At 54.4% G+C, this 13,991-nt stretch overlaps 6 protein-coding genes across 6 annotated transcripts; 5 read left to right on the forward strand and 1 right to left on the reverse strand.

Annotated features, from left to right (window-relative positions):
• Positions 1–178: 178 nt before the first annotated feature.
• M421DRAFT_97645 (phosphoglycerate mutase-like protein) lies at positions 179–1,594 on the forward strand (the record flags this gene model as incomplete). The annotated part of the gene is made up of 1 exon (XM_033598523.1): positions 179–1,594. The coding sequence occupies one exon, from the start codon at positions 179–181 to the stop codon at positions 1,592–1,594; it is 1,416 nt and encodes a 471-aa protein (XP_033453769.1).
• A 499-nt stretch (positions 1,595–2,093) lies between these two features.
• On the forward strand, positions 2,094–3,341 carry M421DRAFT_52032 (uncharacterized protein; the record flags this gene model as incomplete). Its single annotated transcript, XM_033594992.1, has 2 exons — positions 2,094–2,420; positions 2,472–3,341. 2 exons carry the CDS (start codon positions 2,094–2,096, stop codon positions 3,339–3,341), a joined length of 1,197 nt encoding a protein of 398 aa, XP_033453770.1.
• A 468-nt stretch (positions 3,342–3,809) lies between these two features.
• M421DRAFT_97647 (cytochrome P450) lies at positions 3,810–5,375 on the forward strand (the record flags this gene model as incomplete). The annotated part of the gene is made up of 4 exons (XM_033598524.1): positions 3,810–3,953; positions 4,098–4,536; positions 4,570–4,837; positions 4,913–5,375. 4 exons carry the CDS (start codon positions 3,810–3,812, stop codon positions 5,373–5,375), a joined length of 1,314 nt encoding a protein of 437 aa, XP_033453771.1.
• A 52-nt stretch (positions 5,376–5,427) lies between these two features.
• Positions 5,428–7,740, reverse strand: M421DRAFT_199106 (uncharacterized protein). The gene is made up of 2 exons (XM_033588091.1): positions 7,268–7,740; positions 5,428–7,211 (listed from the first exon to the last, which is right to left on the reverse strand). The coding sequence occupies exons 1-2, from the start codon at positions 7,336–7,338 to the stop codon at positions 5,480–5,482; spliced, it is 1,803 nt and encodes a 600-aa protein (XP_033453772.1). The 5' UTR covers positions 7,339–7,740; the 3' UTR covers positions 5,428–5,479.
• Positions 7,741–7,951: 211 nt separating this feature from the next.
• Positions 7,952–10,147, forward strand: M421DRAFT_415864 (Delta(24(24(1)))-sterol reductase). Its single transcript, XM_033590861.1, has 5 exons — positions 7,952–8,589; positions 8,644–9,156; positions 9,244–9,651; positions 9,720–9,861; positions 9,914–10,147. The coding sequence occupies exons 1-5, from the start codon at positions 8,234–8,236 to the stop codon at positions 9,923–9,925; spliced, it is 1,431 nt and encodes a 476-aa protein (XP_033453773.1). The 5' UTR covers positions 7,952–8,233; the 3' UTR covers positions 9,926–10,147.
• A 1,703-nt stretch (positions 10,148–11,850) lies between these two features.
• Positions 11,851–13,699, forward strand: M421DRAFT_199459 (uncharacterized protein). Its single transcript, XM_033588093.1, has 4 exons — positions 11,851–12,352; positions 12,404–12,670; positions 12,721–13,546; positions 13,596–13,699. Exons 1-4 carry the CDS (start codon positions 12,089–12,091, stop codon positions 13,640–13,642), a joined length of 1,404 nt encoding a protein of 467 aa, XP_033453774.1. The 5' UTR covers positions 11,851–12,088; the 3' UTR covers positions 13,643–13,699.
• Positions 13,700–13,991: the final 292 nt, after the last annotated feature.

A 13,991-nucleotide genomic window follows, 5' to 3' on the forward strand; every position in this document is an offset into this window, starting at 1 on the left:
TCCTCGGCAGAGCTTGAGTGCTATCTTGTGCCCTATCGTGGCAGCGAGCGGTATAAGATGGCAGGGCATGCGGCTTTTGCGCCTCTTCCATCCCGCTGCTCTCCTTGAAGTCTGACTTGCTCGCGTCCATCGGCGTGTCTTGTTGTCTGATTTCGTCGCTGCTCTTCCGTCGCACGCCATGAAGTCTGCTGTTGCCTTTTCCGCCCTTCTTGCTGGCGCCGAGGCCGCCGAGACCGTTCTCGGGGCCTACATCTTCCACCGCCACGGTGACCGCACACCAAAGGCTCTTGCGCCCACCAGCCTGACCCCTCTGGGCTACGACCAGGTGTACCGCTCCGGCCAGTACTACAACTCCCGCTACATCACTGGCGACGGCAGGATCAAGGGCATCAGCGACGAGACGGTCAAGCTGTCACAGCTCTCTGTCAGCTCTCCCGTCGACAATGTCCTCCAGAACTCGGCCATGGGGTTCCTCCAGGGCCTTTACCCTCCCGTTCAGACTGTCCAGACTCTCGCCAACGGTTCCGAGGTGACTGCGCCTCTGAGCGGCTATCAGCTCATCCCCGTCAACACCATCGCGACCGGTGCTGGCTCCGAGGATGCTGGCTGGCTCCAGGACGCCTCGAGCTGCGCCAACGCAAAGACCAGCTCCAACAATTACTTCAGCAGCGCCGAGTACCAGAACACCCTGAAGTCTACCAACGACTTCTACAACGCGCTGGTCCCTGTCGTCAACCAGACCCTGACTGCCGACCAGGTCTCGTTCAAGAACGCCTACGTCGTCTACGACCTTATCAACGTTGCCGAGATTCACAACTCGTCCATCCCCTCCTCCTCGGTCCTCACCAACGACACGCTTAAGGAGCTCTTCGTCCTCGCCAACCAGCACGAGTACGGCCTCGCCTACAACGCCTCCGACGACATGCGCGCCGTTGCCGGCATGCAGCTCGCCGGCGAGATCCTCTCCTACATGAACAGCACCATAACCTCGGGCGGCGCGAAGAAGCTCGGCGTCCAGTTCGGCGCCTACGCCACCGCGCTCTCCTTCTTCGGCCTCGTCGACCTGCCCAAGGTCTCGGACAACTTCACCGGCGTCATCGACTACGCGTCCTCGCTCGTCTTCGAGCTCGTCACCAACGTCAGCACCGCCGAGGGATTCCCCGCCCAAGATGATCTAAGCGTCCGCTTCCTCTTCCACAACGGCTCGGCCTCCAACGCGTCCCAGCCCACCGCCTACCCCCTCTTCGGCGGCGCCGAGAACCTCGTCTCGTGGTCTGATTTCTCCACCGCGCTGGATAAATTCGCAGTCACCGGCACAGAGCAGTGGTGCACAAAGTGCGGCAACTCGACGGGGACGTGCGCTGCGTACGCCGGCTCGTCCGGCGCGGGCGCTGCGTCGGCGCAGCACAATGCCCGCACCGGCGTCAGCCCTGCTATTGGCGGCGTCATCGGCGCCATGGTCACTCTTGCTGTTGTTCTTGGCTCGCTCGCGGCGTTCATGCTGCTCGGCGGGTTCAGGCTGGTTAGTAAGAAGCATCTCGCTGCCGCTGCCGCTGGTGCTGCGTCGGGCGAGAAGGGCGTGGGTAGGGCGTAGACGGCAGTGGTGTGGAGTGCTGCTGCGGATGTGGGTGCATGTATCGTACGTAGCTACTCAACGACACTGAATCTCATCATGGCTACAAACCCCTGCGTCGCCCTCTACCCTTGCCTCTCTCAGACCGTCATGGTCTGTCTGCCTGCTGCTTACGGCTGAGTCCTCTGGCCTGTTGTAGTCGCACGTGCTGTCCAGCTGCCCCGCTTTTCGCGACTCCGACCATCCAGCAGCCGGGGAAATGACTCAGAGTGACTCCGCCGCCTCGGCTGTGTCTCTCCTCCTTCCTTCCGTCGCTGGCTGTGGTTTTATACCCCAGCATTCCCAAGCGATGTGAGCAGGTCGCTGTCTGCATGTGCGGCTGCGCTTTGAAGCTAGGTCACCTGACTGGGTGGGTGTGAATACACGCACACGCTCGCGAGCGTGAAGCAGAACTGCTGCGTTGGACGGCTCCTGGGTTTTTAGGGGGCTGGCATCAGCACAAAACATGACGACGCGAGAGATGGCGACCGAGGCCGCACCCTCCTCAGCCGACGACACTGCCAAAACAGCGCGGCGCGACATCTCGGACCACAAACTCACGACGCTCGCAGGCGTGCGGAGCTATCTCGAGCAACACCAAGGACGCACGGGATTCGACCTCCAGGCTCTCGCCGGCGGCACGGCAAACTACGTCTACCGCGTGACCGACCATGACACGGGGGCGATCCACGTCCTCAAGCACGCTGCACCGCAGCTCGCCAGCAACCCAGCTTTCGGTCTGAGCACCGAGCGGATGGACTTTGAAGCCAACATGTTGATGCGGAAAGCGCTGGACGAGGGCGAGTGTGTTTGCACCAACACGTCACGCGTCGAGAAGACACATGTGCACACCGAGAAGACACATGTGCACACCGAGAAGACACATGTGCACACCGTGCCCTTTGTGTCATACGACAACGACGTCAAGCTCCTGTGCGTCGGAGACGGCGGCGACAGGAACCTCAAGGACGCCTACGCGCATCTCAGCCCGGACGAGATTCAAGATATCGGCACAGAGCTCGGGAAGTGGCTGGCGAACTTGCACGGTGCAACGCCACTATCCTACGTCGCCGCGATTGGAGCTGACTCCGAAGCGCGCAACAACCCCGTCGGAGTCGCCATAGCAGGCTACACGTACAGGCACCTGGCTGACGCGATCAAGACGTACGGCGGCACCACAGCCAAGGCGGAGACAATAAGCAACCAGGTAAACACGTATTCCGGCGACCTCATAGTCAGCGACAAGGAGTGTGTGTGCCACGGCGACTTCTGGCCCGGCAACATCATGCTGCGAAGCAACACAGCCTCGCAGACTCATGTCTTAACCGTCGTCGACTGGGAGCTAACGCGCATCGGCACGAGCGCGACAGACATCGGCCAATTCGCCGCCGAAGCCGCAATGCTGGATCGCTTCCACGGCAACAAAGGGCTGCGCGCTGCCTTTATGCGCGCATACTTTCAAACCAGCGGCGCGAGCCACGGCGCAAAGAAGACGCTGGTTCCGTGGTTGACGCGCATCGCAATGCACTACGCCGTGCACCTCGTCGTCTGGCCGGGCCGGGCCGTGCACTGGGCTCCCCCCGAAGCCGCGGCGATGCTGGCGGACCATGGTCTCGCCGTCCTCGCAGATGCGGTGTCGAAGACTCCAGACCTCGGGACCTGGACGCTGTTCGATGGCTTGCGTGGCGCGGAGGGTGGGGCGGGTGAGATGATGGAGGTTGCGAGATGACGAGGAGCGCGGCATGAGCAGACTGCTTGCTGGGTAGCTTATGGACGTGTGGCGTGGCGTGCGTTGGATTCTGGCGTTCCAAAGCAACGTTTGTACTAATGCTTACAAAGGACTGTGGTTCTTCTAGGCTGGTTATGAGTAGCGGAGTGGATGGAAGGGTGAGACTGCTGGCTTTTGGGCTTAAGAAGAGCTTGCAAGTAAGACATAGGACCTATTCTTTGTAGACTCACGCCTGCGGATTTGCCTGCGAGGTGGTGAAGAAAGGCCACATGCTTGCCTTGATTGTCTGCGAGAAGCACTGCCCACCTGCTTCCCACACCTGTACATTGATACCAGTCCATCTCAGCCGTTGCCTACCATGACGCTATTGCTTCTCGGGGTATGGGTCATCGTGCCGGTCCTCTTTTGCTTGGGCAGAGCAGCGTACAACGCTCCTTCCATCTGCTGCGGAGTTTCCCAGGGCCTACCATGGCGGGTGTGACGTTGCTGTGGAGAACGTACAAAGAAGTCGTCAAGAAAGAGACACCAGCGCAGGAGCTCTTCAGTCTGCATAAAAAGTATGGCAGCATCGTCCGCATACCGCCGAATGATGTTGCGGCAGACGTAGCCGCTGTATGTATCGATGGAAAACTGCGCCAAGTTGATTGCTAGCTAGGAGGCGACCATATATACATGCCCTGAGGCGTGCTAGTCCAAGGTAGTTAACAGAGGTGACGATTGAGGCCTACAGGACCGACTTGCATCGCAACAAATGAGCTGCACTTTGGGAATCCATCCGCGTTCCACAAGATCTACAACGTTTCCAAACGCTGGGGTAAAGACGATGGTCTTTATAGCGTGCCCGGTTTTAAAACAGGCCCGTCGATGTTCCGGAAGTATGCACAGGCCAAAGAGCGGAGGGACGTCCTCATGCCAATGTTCTCGAGAAGAGCGATCCGGAACATCGGAAGCCTCGTCTGGCAGAATGCCACTCAGGTTGCTTCGTCTATCAGCAAGTTGAACGCAGCTCAGCACTCCATCGACCTACTCTACGCCTTTCGCCCCTTTACTCTCGACACCATCATGGGGTCTATGTTCGATGGCTGCGTAGATGCTCTGCATGCGTCCGCCTTTGCAGACCCGCTGATCCTTGCCATAGATGCCACGCTGCCGGTCTTGCCTTTGCTCAAAAACATCCTTTGGATCTGCACTTTGGGTTTTGCTATTCCACCTTGATTGGTGATGAAAGCGATGCCCAATTCCGATGAGCTTGCTCCTCGAATCTATCAGGTCCGCGATATCACCAACAAACAGCTGGGTGAAGTCTTGCACGCACTTGAAAAGCTCGACGACGCAGCTCACCAGACCATCTTCCACCGCATGCTAGACGCCAATGTATACCGAAAGACACAGACTGTTCCGGATCTTACACAGCTGCATGACGAGGGCTTTGCCGTCATCTTCGCTGGCGCCAACACCGTAGCTGACACAATACTCATGGGCTTTTATAACGCAATGTAAATCCCGGGTCTGCTACAGCAGCTTAGATAGGAACTGCTGACTGTGTGGCCGGATCAGCATGTCCATCCTAGGCCAGCTGACCTCGAGAGCTTGCCTCTTCTTACAGCCACCATCAAGGAGGCGCTCCGTTTCATTCCTTCCGACGTATCGCTCACGCGAGTGGTACCTCCTGGCGGAGCTTTATTGGTTGGGCGCGAGATACCCGGCGGCACAATCGTTGGTATGGCGATCCTGCATGTACATCAGTCGGAAGAAATCTTTGCCGACGCGTTGAAATTCAAGCCAGAGCGCTGGCTTAACGGCAGTAATAAAGAACTGGAACACTGGCTGGTACCGTTCAGTCGAGGGCCCAGAGCGTGCTTTGGCTACAATCTAGCTTGGTGCGAACTGTATGTTGCGTTCAGCACCATGATCCAAAACTTCGATACGAGCTTGGACGGAACGACGGCGGAGGACATGGAGTGGAGAGAATGCATCGCAGCATACTATCCAAATCGCCACTTGCATGCATGGTGCCGACCGATGGGAGCTTGAGAGAATTTCCTCGTCATCGTACCGAGCGCAAGATAGACGTTATACCTATTGCAGAGGGCGCGATAGCGTTAGAAAAGAGCAGGACTGCAATACACCTGTGTAGACTAGAGCCGAAAAACATCGAATTGAGCTTGTGCAATAAGTCGCCGCCAGTCCGCATTGGCTTTGTCCGCACCGGGCACAGCTCTTGTCCGCCACACGGTTGCCACAAGATCTTCCAGGACGACCAAGTTCCTGAAGCCAAGCTTACGTTGGGCCTGGAACCAGGTTCGCACGCGCTGTTGCAACGCTGACCCGCCGCATTCGGCTCCAAGGACTAGCACAGGCCACAACATCAGACAGCCGAGCGCACCCTGGCCGACATGATCGATGGACTCGAGTTCTTGCAGCCCGAGATGAACGAGATCCTGGACCGCTGCTACTGGAGCGTTTCGTACACTTCGCTGGAAGAAGACGAGTCCGGCATAGTAGAAGACTGTGGAAGTATGATGGATAACGACACTGTTCTTGGGGTTGGCCATTGCTGATGGTGCAGCTTGTGGAGGTGTACCGGGGAAGTCGAGGTACAGTTGCAGCTCAAATGTATCCAGCTCCTTCTCCTGCTCGGGTGTTCTATCTCCTGAAGAACTTATCAAGAGACTGTTGATGCGGTCGTGAGCTCGCAGGAAAGACCTCGATACGCCATAGTAAGGGAATGTGAACTCTAGGCCGTCTGAAGCTCCACTTTCATCGCCCAGAAAGGCCTTGAGGTGGCCCGGTACTTGAAACCCACACATGATGGCCATCTTGACCATGTGTTGTCGAAATGCGGATAGAGCAACTTCGGGCAAGCCTTGAGATTGCAACTGCGCCAGATACGCCAGCCCGCCAGATACGTGTGTTCGCCATCTCTGTGTGGTGCCGGAAACTGCTTCGACAGCGATGCATGCCATGATGGCCATGGCGAAGGACTGGTCGCGGTGCTCATCTGCTCGTGCTAGGTTGTGTCGAAGGTGATGGACGGCTTCATTGTCGTGGTACAGAGCGAGGACACGGTCTTGCTCATTGCTTCGACCAGATAGCTCGAATAGGTTGTAGGCAGCTGATGCACATAGGGCGTGGAAGATGGCTATGTCAGCATTAGAGCCTTCTGCCTGGGATATGAGACCTTTCAAAGCCATAGGTAGCATCATAGTACGACAGGGGTTGTGCGGTTCATCGATTAGCACGATCTTGCGGCTGGTGAACGTGATCCAGTGGTGTATGAGCCGTTTCTGTTTGGAAGGCGCGGACAGCGCATCAAGATGGCGCGGTAGAGCGTGTCGATTTTGTCCGCATAAGTTTGGTGGGCTTTGAGCAGCAGTCATTGAGTCTGCGTGAGTTTCGTCGAAACTCTGAGCCGGGGTCACAAATATGATGTCATCTTCGTTCTTGTTCATTTCGGGCGCAGACACCACGAAGTGTATAGATTGGTCGATGGTGTCTGCGACATCATGGGAGCTTTGAGAAGCGGGTGCATTCGTATGAGAGCGTTGCGGTGCAGATGTGTGCACAGTGAACACACCAAATGCTCCGTCTTCGACCTCTGACGACATCCCAGGACGCCATTCATCAAGAGTAGTTAGTGTAACATCTAGCTCTGGAGAAGGTATGCGTTCGAGAGACGAGGTGACACTGTGAGGGGCTAATGATCTCCTTGATGCTCGCAGCTCTGGCTGGTTGGAACGTTCGCGGCCATGTTGATCTTGTTCAGGATCCACTGTGTTGTGCGGATCGTATTGTACCCAACTCAGGCGAAGGCCATAACCCTCGCACGTCACACCCATCTGACGACAGCGCTCGCATTCTGGTGCTGCTCTAAAGATGCAGGTTAGCGCATGATCCATACGCTGCATTCTCAGCATATGTCTTACTCATCGCACTTGACTCGCCGCGATCGACAAGTCCAACACCCAGTGAAACATTTGGTACGCTGTCTTTTCATGCTTGTAAGACATACCCCGGCCCTCGATTGGCAGGAGAAGTCGGATACAGGCCACAGGTTTCTGGAATATGTGAGGTAAACAATAGCTATCTGCGGGCTTCGAGCAACCTCATGGAACCCCTGTCGGCTAGAACAATTCAGTCGACTTTCCTACTGTGATCCCAGGTGGATGGTGTGACCTTTTGTCGTCCAATCAGTCAGCAAGACCAGTGCTCCTCCGTGACTAAGCACTACGCTCCTGGACGGTACTGCTAGCGCCAATTTCGTTTGCCTCCCCCTTCCTAGACCTGAAATGACGAAAGCATAGTTCTGCATTCAACGTATAGTTGCGTGAGCTAGGACTCAGGGGGCGGCACACAGCGTATTCCAGAGACGCTGTCGAGATACGATAAATACGAAAGCTGTGGAGAAGGAAGTTTAGTTATTAGCAGCTGCGCTTCGATACACAATAGCTTTCTGCGCACTGGCCACCAAGCACCAAACCCGTTTTGTTCCGTCCACGCTCGGATGTGATGCTGATTGGCTCGCTCTGAACTTCCTTGCTCACGACAAGCAAGATCAAAACTTGGGTCTTACAACCTGACCATTGTACGTTCTGTACCTGAGGCAGGAGGGCTTTTTGAAGAATAACTAAAACCGTCGCCATCCTACCGCGGCGCCAGATGAGGGTTCCCCCTGTTCGACGCGCTAGGTCAGCGCCTTGATATCTGCTTGCTGTTTATAAACAGAGCGTGCCTTCCTCCAAGTCTTACAGTGCAACAGCTGGACACTCACCCTTAATCGTCGACAGGCCAAAGGCTAATGGTTTATCTTTCGCCCTTCATTCTTCACCTTTAGAGTGCCACACTACCACTTTTTGCATTAGACTCCATTACCTATCATCGCGACAGTCGCCATGGGCGTTACCGCAACGGTTAAGGGACGAAACACGGTTCTTTCCCAAACGTCCGACACTTCGGTCCCCTCGTCGCAAGACATTGACTCGAAACCCAAATACACAGATGGCGAATCTGACGAGTTCGAGTTCGGCGGATCCTTCGGAGCAGCTGCCCTGATGATCGGCTTTCCTCTACTCATGTGGTATATGTGGATCGGTGCCACATACTACGATGGCCAATTTCCAACACCGGAGGCTGGACAGAGTTGGGGAGACTTCGCGCGTCACTTAGCTCACCTTGTCTACGAAGGAGCCTACCCCACAGCAAAGGCCTGGGCAGTATACTGGGTCTTCTTCATCTTCGAAGCGCTCATGTAAGTTGGTCCTGCCGTTTTTGACAAGATTCGTGTTGGTCTGATATCTCCAAGGTACTGCTATATGCCGGGCGTAATGAGCCAGGGCCGCCCGCTCCGCCACGAAGGCGATAAGAAGCTTCCTTATTACTGTTCAGCCTACACCAGCTGGTATGCAACTCTTGCAATCGCCGCTGCGCTCCACATCTCAGGACTCTTCCCCTTGTATACCCTCATTGACGAGTTCGGCTCAATTATGACTGTGGCAATCCTCTCTGGCTTCCTCAACAGTATAGCTGTATATGTTCAGGCTGTTGTACGTGGTAGAACTCATCGCCTTACCGGATACCCCATCTATGACTTTTTCATGGGCGCCGAGCTGAACCCACGGATCGGTATCCTGGACTTCAAGATGTTCTACGAAGTTCGCATCCCTTGGTTCATACTATTTCTCATTACTGCCTCTGTAGCGGCGAGACAGTATGAAACCTACGGCTACGTCTCAGCTGAGGTTATTTGTTTGATGGGTGCGCACTTCATCTATGCCAACGCTTGCGCTAAGGCAGAGCAGCTCATCATTACTTCTTGGTACGTCCTCAGCCTAGGATCGCTTCCTGAGTGTCTCCATCTTCAGCCTTCTCCGATAACTCTGACTAACAGACCGCTACTTTGTAGGGACATGTACTTTGAGAAGCTGGGCTTCATCTTGACTTTCTGGAACATGGCCGGCGTTCCCTTCACATACTGCCACTGCGCACTCTACCTCGTAAACCACGACCCGTCCAAGTATCGTTGGAGCCGACCTGTCCTCTTCGCATTCAGTGTTGTGTACTTGTTCATGTACTGGATGTGGGACTCATCGAACGGACAGAAGAACTCATTTCGTCAACAGGAGCGTGGCCAGCTGATCAAGCGTAAGGCGTTTCCTCACATGCCCTGGACGGTTATCGAGAACCCGCGCGTGATCGAGACGAAGGCTGGAGATCGGATCATGGTCGATGGGTGGTTCGCCATCATCCGCAAGCCCAATTATGTACCCGATATGTTCTTCTCGATATCATGGGGTCTCATTACTGGATTCAAGTAAGCTGCTCTCCCCATCTGACTGATGCCGGAGGCTTGTCCATTGCATCTGCTGACGATACGCCCAGGAGCCCTTTCCCTTGGTTTTACTTTGTCTTCTTCATGGTCATGATCATTCACCGTGCCAAGAGGGACATCGTAAGATGTCGCCGCAAGTACGGAGAGGCCTGGACCCAATATGAGAAGGAGGTCCCCTATCTGTTCATCCCGGTAGGTTGCCGTGTCCTTGTTGCGCTTACAGTCGAAGCTAATAGCCTCAAAGTACATCATCTAGTTTGGTCCGTCGAACTTCATAAAGATTTCGCTGTGGGGGACATCCAAGGAACAGAAGGAGAGGGAGGAACTTGCGCAGGGCAAGGAATTGTTGGAAACATGAGCTTCGAGTGCCAGCCCAATCCTCTGCAACGAGACAAGGCCGGACGAAGCAAGCAAAAATTCGCAGGGTGGTCGACTTAGACAGAAGTAGCCCAGCACAATCTCACACCGTAGAATCTCAGTTGTGTCGGATTGAGCCTATACTTAACGTGTTTTACAAGCGAGCGCCGCGTACAAGCGAGCGCCGCACCCTACCAAACTTGCGCACCTCAAAGCCCTATACGCGCGCTTCAACGGCGAGAAGCAGCCAACGTCAAGAGGCTGTAGTAGGTGGGATGAGTGAGGCGGCATACAGAGCGTATAGATATTGTTCTCCTTGCAGAGCTCTTGGAAGTTAAGAGAGTGGTGGCTTTCATGGCTATCAAGAATAAGCAGGCGATGTGCTCCTACTACACAAGCCTTTGTGTGAGCGTTGAAGTGCTTTAGCCACTCAACTCCTAGCTTATTGTTCGTCCAGCCGTTGTTACTAACTGCGATCACCTAGTTGCGTGGGATATCCTCCTCGTACTAGGCAGAGAGGTGGTACTTGCCAGCAAAGATGAGGAACGGTGGGACTGACCAGCCAGCTGCGTTGATTGCAGCAATCAACGTCACCTACTCACGATTGCCTGGCTGGATAGCCTTTAGCCTGCCTCTCCTCTCTGACCCTGTCACGACGAGCTGAGTTGTGATCTTGCCCATCATAAAGCCAGCCTCATCAAAGTTGTAGACGTCATTATCGCAGATACTGTACTTGGCCTTTGTCTCCTCTATAAGCTCAAACCAGCTTCTGATTAGAGCTGGATCCTCACACAGGGCTCTCTGTCTATTGTACGCTCGATTGAAACGCGTCGTGAGACTGTCTGTACGCTTGACAAAGTTGCGTGGCCAGTGGACGCCAACCTGACCTGCACCGCGCGCAGCCAGCAGCTTATCAGCCATATCACGTACAGCTGCGTACGTAGGCGCAAAACCACGTTGATCCAGATTGAGTATATAGCTAATAATCACCTCCTCTTCACGCAGAGTAAGCTTCTTTGAGTTGGGCTGGCAATCGCGTTGGGCAGGCTTGCTAGCGCGTCGGCGGCGGATCGTTCGTTCAGGTACGCTATAGATAACAGCAGCACTGCAATTGCTCTGTATCTGGTAAGAATTAATAGATAAGATAGCAAGCTGAACGTCTGCTTCATTTGAAGCTGATAGAGCAGCGCTGCGTTGGGCCATTGTACGTTGAGATGAGAGAGGTGCGCAAGTTTGGTAGGGTGCGGCGCTCGCTTGTACGCGGCGCTCGCTTGTAAAACACGTTAGGGTAGTTAGAGGTGGCGCGGATCTTAACCTATCTGAATGATAAAGTCGAGGCTCTTGTGAACGCGACCCTCTGCTACTGGTTCAGATCGCTTAACAACCGCGCCACCACTAACTACCCTAAGTATAGGCTCAATTTGACACAACTGAGATTCTACGGTAGTTAAAGCTCATGGTTCGCTTCTCGGGTCGAACGGCAGCATCCTTAGATGAATGTGTTTCGTAACAAGCTTGAAACCCTGTGTTCGGAGGTTTTGCGGCGGGAGTGACGTCAGCGCCTGCCATCCTGAACAGGAGAACATCGCAGCACAGATTTGAAGCAACACCACCGTGGCTGCAACGTCGGAGCTTCACATTTTGCAGCCACAGACTAAATGTATACCCCCGTGTCTCTCGTACAGTGCGGCGGTGCCTGCCAAGCAGCGGCGATACAGGGTGAGCTGGTCATCCCGCACGCGACGCTACAAGTGATTCAGACCAGGTGACATCATGAGCCAACTTAATCGATCCAGACCACGCAAGCAATACCAAGAACCTGCCGATTGCGAAGGGCAGACCAAGCCCCGTCATAAGATGGAGAAGGCCTTGACCAGGGCAGGTTAGCGCTTGCCTATTTGATGATGCGGTCTTAAGCGTCCACCCAAGATTTGACATTTGAGGCTTGCACAACTAACTTCTGGTCTTCATCGTGTCTCCTTGTTCACTGTGCCAGCGATCCCAGGTGTTCTTATTCCAAATTCAGAAGGTTACAAGAAAAGAGAAGGAGACAGCAAGCATCATGGTTGGAGGAAGAAGACGAGCGCTCGATTCGACAGGGTCATTCTACGGCAATGGAAAGGGAACAAACAAGAACGACGATGGTTACACTCGTTCCGATCTAGAGGCTGCATATGGATCAATCAACAAGATCAAGCCACGACAGAGGTTTCGCGATGCTATCACAAACACTATCCAGGACAATCGCACGGCGGAGATGAAGAAGAAGCTTATCGACAATGTGGACCACGAGGCTCTAGAGAAGTACAGAAAAAGTGAGGAAAGCGTAAGCATGGCCCATACCTAGTTTTGGAGACATGTACTGACTGGTGGATAGCTTAAAACGATCAAGAACAAGAAAGTCCGGTCTTTCTACGAAGAGCAGAATAACCGTCTTGATGACTGGCTGGAGGTTGACATGATCGTTACCTCGCTTGCAGATGACATTCTAGACAGTATGCATCCAAGAGACACCGATGGTGACGGTGTCGTTGAGGAACGCGGGCCGCTGGGCAATAGTGGTGAGGCGCTGGAGCCCTTCCTGCCTGACGACGAACGCGAGAGGCGAGCAAAGTCAGCGAAGCATGTGAGATGGGCGATCAACGTGAGTTCAATACCGTCGGATAGCTCAATTACTGTACTCACATACTTCAGATCAACGTCGCGGTCAACATCTTACTGCTGGCTGCTAAAGGCGTCGCAGCCATTTGGTCCAGCTCCCTTTCCCTCATTGCCTCCCTTGTCGACTCGGCCCTTGATCTTCTTTGTACTGTCATCATCTGGACCACCAATAGGCTTGTGGGCTGGCGGCTCGACAAGCTCAAGAAGAAGTTCCCTGTCGGTCGTAGACGCCTCGAGCCCATCGGTATCCTCGTATTCTCTATCATCATGGTTATCTCTTTCTTACAGATCCTCCAAGAGTCAGTCAAGAAACTCTTGCCAAGTGGTGACCATGAAGTAGCCACTCTTCCACCTGCCGCAATTTTCTCCATGGTTGCCACAATCGTGGTCAAGGGCACTATCTGGTTCGGTTGCGCAAGAGTTAAGACGACGCAGGTCCAGGCCCTGGCACAAGACTGCAAGACCGACGTCTACTTCAACACGCTCTCCCTACTGTTCCCGCTCATCGGTCACCAAGTCGGCGTCTGGTGGCTTGACCCTGTCGGTGCCAGCATCCTCTCTCTCTTCATCATCTACGACTGGGCAGGCACCTGTCTCGAGAACATCACACGTTTGACCGGTGAAGCTGCCAGCGACCGTGTAGAGCGCAAGCTGATGTTTATGGCGTACCGCTTCGAGCCTCTTGTTGAGGGCTTTAAGAGCATCAAGGCCTACCATGCTGGAGACGGGGTGTGCGTTGAGGTCGACATCTTGATGAAAGAGGATGCGCCATTAAATAGGGCTCATGATGTTGCGGAGACGCTGCAGTATTGTCTGGAGGGGCTGAGTGAGGTGGATAGGGCGTTTGTGACAGTCGATTGTAAGTTTGTACAGTGCGTAGTGTTGTGGAAGCAGCTAACACATTCCAGACATGTCGCAAGGTCCTACAGGACACGGTCAGCAAGACGGCGAGTAAGCATGCGTCGAGGGCGAGACCTCATTTGATGCCGGGTAATGCATAGCGGCACTTCTTGAGCATGGCGTTTTGCTGGGTTAGGAAGCCTTCGCAAAATCTCCACTGTTCACATACCTACTTGAACAAGAATGAGTTAGATCGCATCCGACATACTGAATCTCGTCGGTATGTACTATGTATTAGGCAAAGCAGCTTATTATGACCTACATTAGTGTATCTGCAGCATATCTGCGCCGCAGTACCAAGGTCACGTACGGTGTGGATGCATGCATGTTGCGCGCCTCGCCGCACCATTGGCCCGCTTCACGCGTTTCGGACCGCTGCACCTAGACTGAAATAATCGTCTTGG

This window comes from Didymella exigua, assembly GCF_010094145.1.
Source record: "Didymella exigua CBS 183.55 unplaced genomic scaffold M421scaffold_2, whole genome shotgun sequence".
NCBI lineage: Eukaryota > Fungi > Ascomycota > Dothideomycetes > Pleosporales > Didymellaceae > Didymella > Didymella exigua.